The 14,275-nt window shown below is 44.4% G+C and overlaps 2 protein-coding genes across 2 annotated transcripts in view; one reads left to right on the plus strand and one right to left on the minus strand.

Annotated features, from left to right (window-relative positions):
• LOC311140714 (conserved oligomeric Golgi complex subunit 5-like) overlaps nt 1-14,275 on the minus strand; it is an 89,189-nt gene that overhangs the window by 66,905 nt on the left and 8,009 nt on the right.
• On the plus strand, nt 1,654-5,764 carry LOC311139925 (G-protein coupled receptor 22-like). The gene is made up of 3 exons (XM_084174924.1): nt 1,654-2,516; nt 2,766-2,912; nt 3,193-5,764. The coding sequence occupies exons 1-3, from the start codon at nt 2,394-2,396 to the stop codon at nt 4,252-4,254; spliced, it is 1,332 nt and encodes a 443-aa protein (XP_084031050.1). The 5' UTR covers nt 1,654-2,393; the 3' UTR covers nt 4,255-5,764.

The raw sequence follows: 14,275 nt of genomic DNA on the forward strand, positions 1-14,275 counted from the left end.
GGGAGTGCCACAGGGTTCAATTCTTGGGCCAACTCTATTCTCTGTGTATATCAATGATGTCGCTCTTGCTGCTGGTGATTCTCAGATCCACCTCTACGCAGACGACACCAATTTGTAAACATCTGGCCCTTCATTGGACACTGTGTTAACAAACCTCCAAACGAGCTTCAATGCCATACAACACTCCTTCCGTAGCCTCCAACTGCTCTTAAACACAAGTAAAACTAAATGCATGCTCTTCAATCGAATGCTGCTGGCACCCGCCCACCCGACTAGAATCACTACTCTCGACGGGTCTGACCTAGAGTATGTGGACAACTACAAATACCTAGGTGTCTGGTTAGACTGTAAACTCTCCTTCCAGACTCACATTAAGCATCTCCAATACAAAGTTAAATCTAGAATCTGCTTCCTATTTCGCAACAAAGCCTCCTTCACTCATGCTGCCAAACATTCCCTCGTAAAACTGACTATCCTACCGATCCTTGACTTCGGCGATGTCATTTACAAAATAGCCTCCAACACTCTACTCAGCAAATTGGATGTAGTCTATCACAGTGCAATCCGTTTTGTCACCAAAGCCCCATATACTACCCACCACTGTGACCTGTACACTCTTGTTGGCTGGTCCTCACTACATATTCATCGCCAAACCCACTGGCTCCAGGCCATCTATAAATCACTTCTAGGCAAATCCCTGCCTTATCTTAGCTCATTGGTCACCATAGCAACACCCACCCATAATATGCGCTCCAGCAGGTATATCTCACTGGTCATCCCCAAAGCCAACACCTCCTTTGGCCGCCATTCCTTCCAGTTCTCTGCTGCCAATGACTGGAACGAACTGCAAAAATCTCTGAAGCTGGAGGCTCTTATCTCCCTCATTAACTTTAAGCATCAGTTGTCAGAGCACCTTACCGATCACTGCACCTGTACACAGCCCATCTGAAATTAGCCCACACAACTACCTCATCCCCATATTGTTATTTATTTTACTCATTTGCACCCCAGTATCTCTATTTGCACATCATCTCTTGCACACCTATCATTCCAGTGTTAATACTAATTGTAATTATTTTGCACTATGGCCTATTTATTGCCTTACCTCCATAACTTGCTACATTTGCACACACTGTATGTATATTTTCTGTTGTATTTTTTACTTTATGTTTTGTTTTACCACATATGTAACTCTGTTGTTGTTTTTAAATCGCACTGCTTTGCTTTATCTTGGCCAGGTCGCAGTTGTAAATGAGAACTTGTTCTCAACTGGCTTACCTGGTTAAATAAAGGTGAAATAAAATAAATAAACCTTGTCACAACACAACTGATTGGCTCAAACGCATTAAGAAGGAAATAAATTCCACAAATTAACTTTTAAGAAGGCACATCTGTTAATTGAAATGCATTCCAGGTGACTACCTCATGAAGCTGGTTGAGAGAATGCCAAGAGTGTGCAAAGCTGTCATCAAAGCAAAGGGTGGCTATATAAAATATATTTTGAATTGTAAAACACTTTTTTGGTTACTATATGATTCCATATGTGTTATTTCATAGTTTTGATGTCTTCACTATTATTCTACAATGTAGAAAATAACAAAAATGAAGAAAAACCCTTGAATGAGTAAGTGTTCTAAAACTTTTGACCGGTAGTGTACCTAAGAACATGGACAAATTGATCAAAGTCACCACAAACACAATTCTAAACCTAATGTAACAACAAAAACACTGACATGACTGACTCAAGTGAAGCACTATTAGTTCTAGTCAGCTAACATTTTAACACTTGATAAAGGTGTCAGCAATGAACTGATAAAGGGAGAGTACTCATTTTCACTCTTTCCACAAAGCAAAAATCTTATTATCACGCACAGCAGAACAGAATTTGTCAAAAGCACAGCGGAAAACTGCGGAAATTGGCTTTTTGATTTATAATTGCCACCTTTTGAAAGATTCCATCAAGATGTCTTCACAAAATCAGTTTGTGATTGAAACTTCCACACTTGGAAAGGTTCACACATCAGCCACATTTCACACTTTAAACGGAATACCAGTGAGGTAAAAATACATTCAGAAGAAGTCCCAGAAACAAAAACAGTCAGACACAGATAGACAGATGAGCTAGATGAGATTAAAAAGGAATAGAAATAGCCTATTCTAGACTGTTGTCTGCTCCCTAGTTTAATTCAACATTTTGAAAGTCTTCATCAGGAGAAGACAATGAAACAGAAGACATAGATGAGAGGAAGTCAATAGTCATGTATACGATACACTTCTGTGGTGAAACACAACACCTTTCTCTCCCCCTATACATAAATTAATGCAATCAGTCCCTGTTCTGATATTCCTCTCCTTTCCCTCCTCTCTCTGTCTCACCATGTCTCTCTAGGATAATGCATACCCCTCCTGTGCTGATCTCAGAAGCCACCATGAGCAACGTGACTGTCCTCGACACCTCGGAACCCTCTGACCTTGATATGACCCAGTCTGCCGCCCCCTACCCTGTCAGCTTCCAGGTACACGCTTACTCACCCTTACATGTATATCACTTCTACTTTTCTTAAGAGGGTAAACTTAGTTCAACGTCAGTTATCGTAAAAGCAGATACCACGATTAAAGCATATATCGCAATGAAAGCAGTTATCACAATACAATTGGTTATCACGATACAAGCAGATATCACGATGCAAGCAGTTATTACAAAACTATTATTGTGATACTATCATTATCGTAAAACTAAATGCTATTATCCTCCGGGCCTCCAGGTGTCACTGACAGGGTTCCTGCTGCTGGAGATCGTGCTGGGCCTAAGCAGCAACCTGACAGTGCTGGTCCTCTACTGCATGAAGCAGAACCTCATCACCTCCGTGTCCAACATCGTCACCATGAATCTGCATGTCCTAGACGTACTAGTGAGTGTCAGTCTTTGATGTTTCCATTAGGCACAGACCTCGGATCAGTTAATACATTGAAAATACAAACTTTAACCATTGGGAGGGAGAACACAAAACTGGCCTTAGATCAATGTGAAGTGACAATTCCAGTGAGTGTCTAGGATGAGATGATTGCAGTGCAATTAGTCTGTGACAAATCTCAAGATTCTTCAAGAAGTAGGCCACTATATCTGCTGTAGATGGGGACACATTGAACTAATAATAATCTTAATCCTTATTTATATATCTCTGGTTCCAGGTGTGTGTGTCTTGCATCCCTCTGACTACCGTGGTAATACTCCTACCCCTGGAGGCTGATACAGCACTGGTCTGCTGCTTCCACGAGGCCTGTGTCTCCTTCGCTAGCGTAGCCACTGCCTCTAACGTGCTAGCTATCACTGTCGACCGCTACGACATCTCAGTGCGTCCAGCCAACCGCATGCTAACCATGGGCCGCGCCGTGGCTCTGCTGGGCTTAATTTGGGCTATGTCCTTCTTCAGTTTCTTGGTCCCCTTCATGGAGGTGGGTTTCTTCAGCGATTTTGGCTCAGACTTCGTCAACCAGACTGCAGTTGCCTCTGTGGTCCATACTAACGAGTACTACACAGAGCTGGGGCTGTACTACCACCTCTTGGCTCAGATCCCAATCTTCTTCTTTACGGCCGTAGTCATGCTGGTGACCTACTACAAGATACTCCAGGCACTGAACATCCGCATCGGGACACGCTTCCAACACAACCAGCCCAAGAAGAAGCCCCACAAGAAGAAGACCATCTCCTTAACCACTGCAACGCAGGTGGAATCTACAGATGCGTCCCAGGGCAGCGGGCCAGTCAGAGGGGCCGGAAACCCACCCACGGTCCTGTCCATGCGGACCTCCGTCTCCGTCCTCATGGCTCTGCGCAGGGCCGTTAAACGCCACCGAGAACGGCGGGAGAGGCAGAAACGCGTCTTCAGGATGTCCCTCCTCATCATCTCCACCTTCCTGCTCTGCTGGACGCCCATCACGGTCCTCAACACGGTCATCCTCAGCGCAGGGCCCTCAGACTTCACGGTCAAGTTGCGGTTGGGTTTCCTGGTCATGGCTTATGGGACAACCATCTTCCACCCGCTGCTCTACGCTTTCACCAGGCAGAAGTTCCAGAAGGTGCTGAAGAGCAAGATGAAGAAGAGGGTGGTGTCCGTGGTGGAGGCTGAGCCAATGCCCAACAACGTGGTCATTCACAACTCCTGGATCGACCCCAAGAGAAACAACAAGAAAGTCACCTTCGAGGAGTCTGAGGTCAGGCAGAAGTGTCTATCTTCCCAGGATCCAGAATAAAACAACATTGTCTGTCATCCATGACAGGCTATAGTGCATCATGAAGATCAGCAAGGCTTGGGGGCAGTGGTTAGGTCGAAAGACATACCTCTCAACAGAGGTGGCAGAGTGGGATAACTTGGAATAAGCTATGTCCATCTTCAGAGAAAGTGGAATAAAGAGATCATTTCTGAGAAGTCATTAAATATCTGCATGGCTAGAGGGAGTTCATGGACATGAGTCTGAGCCAAGGTCAAGATAGAAAAGCTTCTGTTCAGAAGATGCAGAATAAGACAATGTGGATTATGAGGACGTGAAATAAGAATAAAATGGAATAAGCAATGGACACTTATACAGGGTGACAAAACGTTATCACGAACCAACTCAATTAAAAAAGGGAAACCACTTATCCAAAGCAGTAATGTAAATGAAAACGTTTTACCTGTATAGTTACCCTAAAGGGGATAATTTATTACTATTTATTGTAAGAGGTTGATGTGGTGTCAATGACAATTCAAACTAAGTACTGTACCTACTGCATAGTGTTGTTATAGACGTAACATAATTATTGTGTATAGTCATGTACAGTGTTTAGAATAAATATATGTTTACAACACATAAAGGAAAGATGCACCCATTTTGAATGTTATATCGTATTTGTGCATCTCTGAGCTATGAGCAATGATGGAAAATGCGTCACACCGGCTGTATTTCTGCCTGCTTGAATGGCTAATAGCTCAGATACACATGAAAACATGAAATGACCCCTAGAATCGATAGAGCATAGCTCAGAGATAGACAAATACGATATAACATTCAAAATGGGTGACTCTTTCCTTTAAGCAAGTATTTGTCCTTTTATAATAAATAATGTGAAAAAGTTTAGAGGGCATTCTGTTGGGTATTCTGGTTGAAGGGTATTCTGTTACATATTCCTCACTTTACTATGCTTTTGTAAACTTGGCCACTTAGGCACAGAGGACATCAAGTCAGTGTAGCGGCACAAATATTTACAGGTGAAATCCCACTTCCCCCTTTCCTGTCCTCTGAGAGTCTCTTTCCATCTGCCTGTTATATGTGTGATTTAGTGTCAGATGGAAGGATAGAAACAGAGTCCAGCAGCACTTTACAACCTAAGCGAGAGGCTGCATTCTGAAAACGAATCCCAGCATTACTAAGACCTTATGATTTCAACACATAATCAGTGCCTGTAGCCTAACCATCCTGAGATGACCCCAGCTGCTCTCCCGGCCGTAACACAGCTGTTATGCTGCTTCTCTTGTTATCTAGTCATCTAGCCACAGGCCAGGGTGAAGAGAACAACATGGCTGCCAAAACTCGTGCCTGCTTCCTTTCATAATCACACTGAGGCCAACTGGCAAATCAATCTGCATTTTCTGGTTGGAGGACATTGAGTGAGTGAGGACTCGGACATGCTGCAGTCCATAGCGCTTAGCAAGGCTGGGGCAAGTGGGGGGAGAATTGTGAAGTGGTCTGGTCACGGGCTATGCGGTGCTGATACAACACTTGCCCTTGCCGAGCATCTCTCTCTCTCTCTCTCTCTCTCTCTCTCTCTCTCTCTCTCTCTCTCTCTCTCTCTCTCTCTCTCTCTCTCTCTCTCTCTCTCTCTCTCTCTCTCTCTCTCTCTCTCTCTCTCTCTCTCTCTCTCTCTCTCTCTCTCTCTCTCTCTCTCTCTCTCTCTCTCTCTCTCTCTCTCTCTCTCTCTCTCTCTCTCTCTCTCTCTCTCTCTCTCTCTCTCTCTCTCTCTCTCTCTCTCTCTCTCTCTCTCTCTCTCTCTCTCTCTCTCTCTCTCTCTCTCTCTCTCTCTCTCTCTCTCTCTCTCTCACCAAGGCTAGGACTGCTAGCTAGATAATAACGGCTGGCTGTGGCAGGCGATGCATCACAATCACCCTCCCTCCCCACCGCCATCATCATCATCATGACACGGCAAGGTCATGGTGGTTTTCCCTCTTCTGTGTCGGAGAGATGCGGTCACCGTCAAACACACACACACACACACACACACACACACACACACACACACACACACACACACACACAATACCAATGCACTGTACCTAGCTATCTGTTCAGCTGAGAGAGGGCATCTAGATGCTAGGAAGGGGAGGGGATGTTAGGAAGGGAGGGGAGCAGGACACAAAGTCAAACACTTCATTATACCATTGAATGACTCATATTGCCTCATATACTGTAATTCATTCAAGGCTAAAAACATTTTGTCTAAACTGCCATTCAAGATGTACTTGCAATGTTTGTATTGGGCAAGTGTGTATAAAAGTAACATCCCTCTCATTTCTCTCGGACGATGAGATAATAGGATACATTTCCTTGTGAAATTCTTTTTTGAAGAGGGGATGTTAAAACTTGACCTACAGTTTGTGGGGTGTGGTCATATGCCATATCAGTTGAGGAGCCATGTGAGGTCAGGAAGAGACCGGCGTAAAAAAACTCTGTGGAACAGTTTGGTTGGGCGTCATACAGCCACTCTGTAGAGGTCGCAGAGTGGCGCTATGCTTTGGGTATAGTATGCAGCCTAAAACCCTCTGCCAACCTTTCTTTTTTAGAACCCTCATCGAATGGCCCTGAGTCTCCTAAAAATCACTCCAACTCAATGTGCATTTTAAGAGACAATTATAAGCTGGGGTATTTGGCTGGCTATTTGCCAGCAAGCAGCACTAAAGGCAGGTTGGCAAAGTTGATTGAAGCTCCATCTAACTGTTCATTACAGATTGGCATGCACCTCAAGCGCCATTACCAAATGAAGGCAAGAACCACTTGCCTATATAAAGTAGATGAGTAATGAATAGACAAACCAACACTGTGTCTCAATCTTCACAACTTGACTGATTTTCTATGCCTACATAGAGGATGTGCACATGTTCACGAAGACTAGATTCTAGGCTACATTTCATTGGTCGAAAACATCAAGCCTATTCTTTATATAGGCTTCGGCTATCGGTCTACATGAGTAGAGTGCCGAGGAGGATAAATTGAACCGCTATCCTCTCTGAAGTAGCAGAGTAATCTCGCCTGTCTAAGCGATCAGTCCTCACAGAACTCTGAGTCATCAGACCGGAGAGGAGCAGGATTCTATTCTAGAATGAGATGAAGAAAGATGAGCCTAGACAGAGATGTCAAAACCCCCAAGATTCTTCAGGAAATATAGACCTATCAGCATTGCCAGCTGGGGAGCTGAATGGAATTTACTGATAAGATTGGAACAGTTGGTTCAACTTCCAATGAATACTTCCTAGGGTCTTTGGTGACATCATCTTAATCCTTTATGTCATCCCGGGCGCTACCTGGAAAATATCCTATCGGACTGAAATATCCGCCTCTGGTCCTGGAACCACACCATTTCCCACCCTCTTAGCTCACTTACTGCACACCAGACCCCATCTATCTCTTTCATTCTATCTATCCATCACACACTCTCTCTCCATCTATACAGTATCTCTCTCCTCTGTTCCCTCTCCCTCGCTCCCAACACTCAGCCCAGGGTCGCACATGGCTGATAAGAGGAGCGCTTTTGATTCCGGAGGCCCTGAATGTTCTAGTGTTCTGGAGTGTTCTGTGTGCTAGGGTTGTTATGTAAAAGGTTGTTGTGCATTTGTTATGTATGACCAAAAAGGGTCTAGCACATATAAGGAGAGGTGTTGTGTGGTGCTGGGCCTCTCAATGGCTTGGCCAACTGCCACCTACACTTTGCCAGTAAATTGAACACCATTCTTTTGTCACACGACATTCTTTTGTCACCAGTCCCCCTCCTTCCAACCCTCTTCTTCTCAGTCATCCCTCCTTCCTTTCCTCCTCTCCCATGGGAGTAGCCTCTGTCTGACTGACAGTCAGGACCATTGTGTCATTATAGCTGGTCTCTGGGGCTGGCTGCTGTGACTGACGGTTACCACGGTGACTGACACTTCATCCACTCTGACTGACAGCCAGGGCTGTGGTCCCACAGCGGAGGAAACCAATAAATCCAAGATATGAGACAAAGACGACACAGACACGAGTGGATTAAAATATGTCAAAGATAATGAGACAACGCAATACCACCGGGTTATTGCTCGATAATAACGTCATACACAGTCTCACTGAAAATATAATGAACAAAAATATAAACGCAACATGTAAAGTGTTGGTCCCATGTTTTATGAGCTGAAATAAAAGATCCCAGAAATGTTCCATACGCACAAAAAGCTTGGAAAATGTTGTGCACACATTTGTTTACATCCCTGTTAGTGAGCATTTCTCCTTTGCCAAGATAATCCACCCACCTGACAGGTGTGGCATATCAAGAAGCTGATTAAACATCATAATCATTAAACACGTGCACCTTGTGCTGGGGACAACAAAGGGCCACTAAAATGTGCAGTTTTGTCACACAACACAAAGCCACAGATGTCTCAAGTTGAGGGAGCATGCAATAGGCATGCTGACTGCAGGAATGTCCACCAGCGCTGTTGCCAGAGAATTGAATGTTAATTTCTCTACCATAAGCCGCCTCCAACTTCATTTTAGAGAATTTGGCAGTACGTACAACCGGCCTCACAACCGCAGACCACGTGTATAGCGTTGTGTCAGACCACGTGTATAGCGTTGTGTCAGACCACGTGTATAGCGTCGTGTGGGCCACCGGTTTGCTGATATCAACTTTGTGAACAGAGTGCCCCATGGTGGCAGTGGGGTTATGGTATGGGCAGGCATAAGCTACGGACAACAAACACAATTGCATTTTATCGATGGCAATTTGAATGCACAGAGATACCGTGACAAAAACCTTGAGGTCCATTCATCCGCCGACATCACCTAATGTTTCAGCATGATAATGCACGGCCCCATGTCGCAAGGATCTGTACACAATTCCTGGAAGCTGAAAATGTCCCAGGTCTTCCATGGCCTGCATACTCACAAGACATGTCACCCATTGAGCATGTTTGGGATGCTCTGGATCGATGTGTACAACAGAGTGTTCCAGATCCCGCCAATATCCAGCAACTTCGCACAGCCATTGAAGAGGATTGGGACAACATTCCACGGGCCACAATCAACAGCCTGATCAACTCGAAGGAGATGTGTCGCGTTGCATGAGGCAAATGGTGATCACACCAGATAATGACTGGTATTCTGATCCACGCCCCTACTTTTCTTAAAAAGGTATCTGTGACCAATAGATGCATATCTGTATTCCCAGTCATGTGAAATCCATAGATTAGGGGCTAATGAATTTATTTCAATTTATTGATTTCCTTCCTTATATGAACTGTAACTCAGTAAAATCTTTCAAATTGTTGCATGTTGCGTTTACTTTACATACAACCGCCTAAATCTCCTCTCTATCGAACGTTGTAGTAAATTTGATCCAAGCCAAAGCCACACACAATCCTACAATAGACGGCGAGGCTACACAGTCCAAAATTAGAGCATATAAAGGGAATAAGGTACCATTTGGAACGCAGCCTTCAATTCCCTCCTCAACAATAGCAGGCTGCTCTCTCTCTGTGTCCCCTCCACCCCGCCACTGCATCTACTTCAATCACTTTTTTACACTCGGCAGGCGGCTCTCCCCCCAGTCACCCCCCTCCTCCATCCCTCTATCCATCCATCCATCCCTTGTTTACTCACTCCCCACCACCACCTATCCCCCATCTGACCTCCTCTCCCTCTTCTTCTCCTCCTATTCGCTCTCTCTTTCTCCTCCTCCTCCCCCTCTACTACCTGTTCAGTGTTCTCCACCCTGCCCAGTGCTACAGGCTGACAGATGAAAGCGCTCCAAATCACATTAGGCTGGCTGTGCTGTGTGATTGTATTAGGCCAGCAGCAGTATCAGGCCTGTAATTCAGGCCTATTATAATGTCCTGGCAGTTGAAGAAAGGGGGCTGAGAGTGGACTGAAGATTGATTTCTGGCTCAGTTGAAAAGCTTGCTAAAAACAGGGAAAACAACCAGGCAGGTGTCTTGAGAGTCAACAAAGAGGGAGAGGAGGAGAGACAGCATGATGCCAACGAGAGAGCAGAGACTCAATCAGCTTCCGTCTACCATTCAGGTTTCCGTCTACCATTCAGTTCGAGCCGAGGTGGCCATTCATTGTGCTTTGCCAGTCTCATTGTACCTACAGTAGATAATTGGCTAGTTCAACAGGTAGGCCTAAAGGTAACCTACCGCCACTTCTTACCCTTAAAAACAATTGTATAGTTGTAACCGGATTGGTCCTGAAACCCTCCACAATAACAATTTCTGGTATTGACGGAGCTGGGAAATTCCCACCAACATGATCATGTGAAACCCCACATGAAGTGAACTCAACACTGAACACATTCAAATCAGCTCTACGGGACCAGAAGTCACAACTGAGTCAACAACCAAACAAATCTTATTTAGTGTGATAGAGAGGACTGTGTACTGTACTGTGAGAGAGACGTTTGACAACATGAATCATATGTGGGGGAGTGTGTGTGTGTGTGTGTGTGTGTGTGTGTGTGTGTGTGTGTGTAAAGGCCATATCTTACTCTGAGCCCCTGGCGTCAGTGGTTCTTTGGTGTGTGTGTGTGTGTGTGTGTGTGTGTGTGTGTGTGTGTGTGTGTGTGTGTGTGTGTGTGTGTGTATTAGAGCTGGTACAATTACCATATAACCAACGGTTATGGATGAAGACCGTCATGAAAACTAAATACAAATAATTTCGAACGAACAGCTGACTGAAGACAGGACAGCCGTGCATTCGTAACATGAAACTTTGTTGCTCCTTGCTGAAAAAAGAAAGGTGTTTTAGCAAACGAGGTAACACCCCCGACAACGCAGCAGCAGCACACATAGAAATAGAATGAATAGAATGGGCTTGGAACCTCTAACCCTGGCGATTTGACTGTTAAACTCATGGGCACACTTGCAATGGCTGCCTGGTATTGTGATGCAATAATTTCCATGATAGTGTAGAATGCTAATTCAAATGATGTCAACTGATGTGGTTCATTCAATGGAAAGACATTTTTTGTAATGTCAGTTGAGTTGAATCAACAAATCACAGCACATATTGATGGGTACACTTCTTGCTTTTACTTCCTGCTTTGCTCCTATGGGTACACTTGCAATGTTGTTGTTTTGTTGTTGTGGTAATTTAGCAGACACTCTTATCCAGAGTGACTTACAGTAGTGAGTGCATACGTTTTCATACTTTCTTCCCCGTACTAGTCCCCTGTGGGAATCAAACCCACAACCCTGGCGTTTCAAGCGCCATTCTCTATCAACTGAGCCACATGGGATCCTGTGGGCCGCCAATCCACCTATTGTGCAATCATTGATTTGAATGGGGACGCCTGTTCTATTAATTATATTGCTATGGCAGCACATGCAGTCAGGAGCAAATTAGCATAAAATGTTGTATATATTTTTTGCTATTTGAACGGTTATTGCAGAGACTGCGGTCATTTGGCTGACCAATTACCGTCATCCAAAATTCCATGACCGTCACAGCCCTATTGTGTGTGTGTGCGTGTGTGTACTAGCTCTTATAAAAGCCACATGATCCACATGCATGGAGAAACAGGAGTAGAACTAATAAATATGTACAATATGATTTCTGAAAAGGACATTGATTTTCTCTACCACCTCTCTTTCCCTGCATCGTTTAAATGCAATGAGGCTCTTTCTGAGAAATTCACTGGAATCCCTGTCAGAGTACTGCAGTATAATGAAGACTACTGTTCATGTTAAAAGTCCCTCCAACCACAGCATATAAATACATTTGCATAGTACTTTGCTCTGCACTTGGCAGAAAGAGTACTAGATTCAGCATTGAGTCACCAGCACCGTGTAGAAAACAGGGACAGAATGCATCATCGTTCTCTGTTAGCCTACTTGGCTTGCGTTTGGTACAATCTGTGAGGAATGATAACTGAGGTTGCGTTCCAAATGGCACCCTATTCCCTATGTAGTGCACTACTTTTGACCAGGCCCATAGGCCTCTCATAGGGTTCCCATAGTGCTCTGGTCAAAAGTAGCACACTATAGGGAATAGGGTGCCATTTGGGAGACAGCTGAGAGATAATCACACTGCTCAAGCTTGACTGCACAACACTAAACTACACAACACTAAACAACAAGATCTTATTTTGTGGATCATTTCATACCAATCAATGGAAATCTATACATAGACTATACCATGGCCTAGTGTTCCTACAGTGGGGAGAACAAGTATTTGATACACTGCCGATTTTGCAGGTTGTCCTACTTACAAAGCATGTAGATGTCTGTAATTTTTATCATAGGTACACTAGAGCTGTGAGAGACGGAATCTAAAACAAAAATCCAGAAAATCACATTGTATGATTTTTAAGTAATTAATTTGCATTTTATTGCATGACATAAGTATTTGATACATCAGAAAAGCAGAACTTAATATTTGGTACAGAAACCTTTGTTTGCAATTACAGAGATCATGCGTTTCCTGTAGGTCTTGACCAGGTTTGCACACACTGCAGCAGGGATTTTGGCCCACTCCTCCATACAGACCTTCTCCAGATCCTTCAGGTTTCGGGGCTGTCGCTGGGCAATACGGACTTTCAGCTCCCTCCAAAGATTTTCTATCGGGTTCAGGTCTGGAGACTGGCTAGGCCACTCCAGGACCTTGAGATGCTTCTTACGGAGCCACTCCTTAGTTGCCCTGGCTGTGTGTTTCGGGTCGTTGTCATGCTGGAAGACCCAGCCACGACCCATCTTCAATGCTCTTACTGAGGGAAGGAGGTTGTTGGCCAAGATCTTGCGATACATGGCCCCATCCATCCTCCCCTCAATACGGTGCAGTCGTCCTGTCCCCTTTGCAGAAAAGCATCCCCAAAGAATGATGTTTCCACATCCATGCTTCACGGTTGGGATGGTGTTCTTGGGGTTGTACTCATCCTTCTTCTTCCTCCAAACACGGCGAGTGGAGTTTAGACCAAAAAGCTCTATTTTTGTCTCATCAGACCACATGACCTTCCCCCATTCCTCCTCTGGATCATCCAGATGGTCATTGGCAAACTTTAGACGGGCCTGGACATGCGCTGGCTTGAGCAGGGGGACCTTGCGTGCGCTGCAGGATTTTTATCCATGACGGCGTAGTGTGTTACTAATGGTTTTCTTTGAGACTGTGGTCCCAGCTCTCTTCAGGTCATTGACCAGGTCCTGCCGTGTAGTTCTGGGCTGATCCCTCACCTTCCTCATGATCATTGATGCCCCACGAGGTGAGATCTTGCATGGAGCCCCAGACCGAGTGTGATTGACCGTCATCTTGAACTTCTTCCATTTTCTAATAATTGCGCCAACAGTTGTTGCCTTCTCACCAAGCTGCTTGCCTATTGTCCTGTAGCCCATCCCAGCCTAGTGCAGGTCTACAATTTTATCCCTGATGTCCTTACACAGCTCTCTGGTCTTGGCCATTGTGGAGAGGTTGGAGTCTGTTTGATTGAGTGTGTGGACAGGTGTCTTTTATACAGGTAACGAGTTCAAACAGGTGCAGTTAATACAGGTAATGAGTGGAGAACAGGAGGGCTTCTTAAAGAAAAAAACTAACAGGTCTGTGAGAGCCGGAATTCTTACTGGTTGGTAGGTGATCAAATACTTATGTCATGCAATAAAATGCAAATTAATTATTTAAAAATCATACAATGTGATTTTCGGGATTTTTGTTTTAGATTCCGTCTCTCACAGTTGAAGTGTACCTATGATAAAAATTACAGACCTCTACATGCTTTGTAAGTAGGAAAACCTATAAAATCAGCAGTGTATCAAATACTTGTTCTCCCCACTGTACTATACACAATACCTTATCCATACATTGAATGGTAAATTGCATCCCTGAATGACTTTTTAACTCACTTGCTAAATGTAGACTATTGAGCACAAGCATATCAACCCCTAGCTCTCGAAAACCCTTCTTCTCCGTATGTTGGGTTTTCAGCCATTACATTCGCCCACATTTGGCTCCGTGTAAACTACAATTCCGACGCTGTGTTTTAACGTTTAGAAACTTCCATAACCATCGCTTT

The sequence above is a fragment of the Coregonus lavaretus genome (assembly GCF_964263955.1).
Source record: "Coregonus lavaretus genome assembly, chromosome: 13".
Classification (NCBI taxonomy): Eukaryota; Metazoa; Chordata; class Actinopteri; order Salmoniformes; family Salmonidae; genus Coregonus; species Coregonus lavaretus.

Bases quoted from the DNA above. Each gene is read 5' to 3' on its own strand.
- LOC311139925 (XM_084174924.1), top strand. From the start codon at position 2,394: ATGCATACCCCTCCTGTGCTGATCTCAGAAGCCACCATGAGCAACGTG. The intron at 2,517-2,765 runs GTACACGCTTAC...CCGGGCCTCCAG, and splicing joins CCTACCCTGTCAGCTTCCAG to GTGTCACTGACAGGGTTCCT. The intron at 2,913-3,192 runs GTGAGTGTCAGT...CTCTGGTTCCAG, and splicing joins TGCATGTCCTAGACGTACTA to GTGTGTGTGTCTTGCATCCC.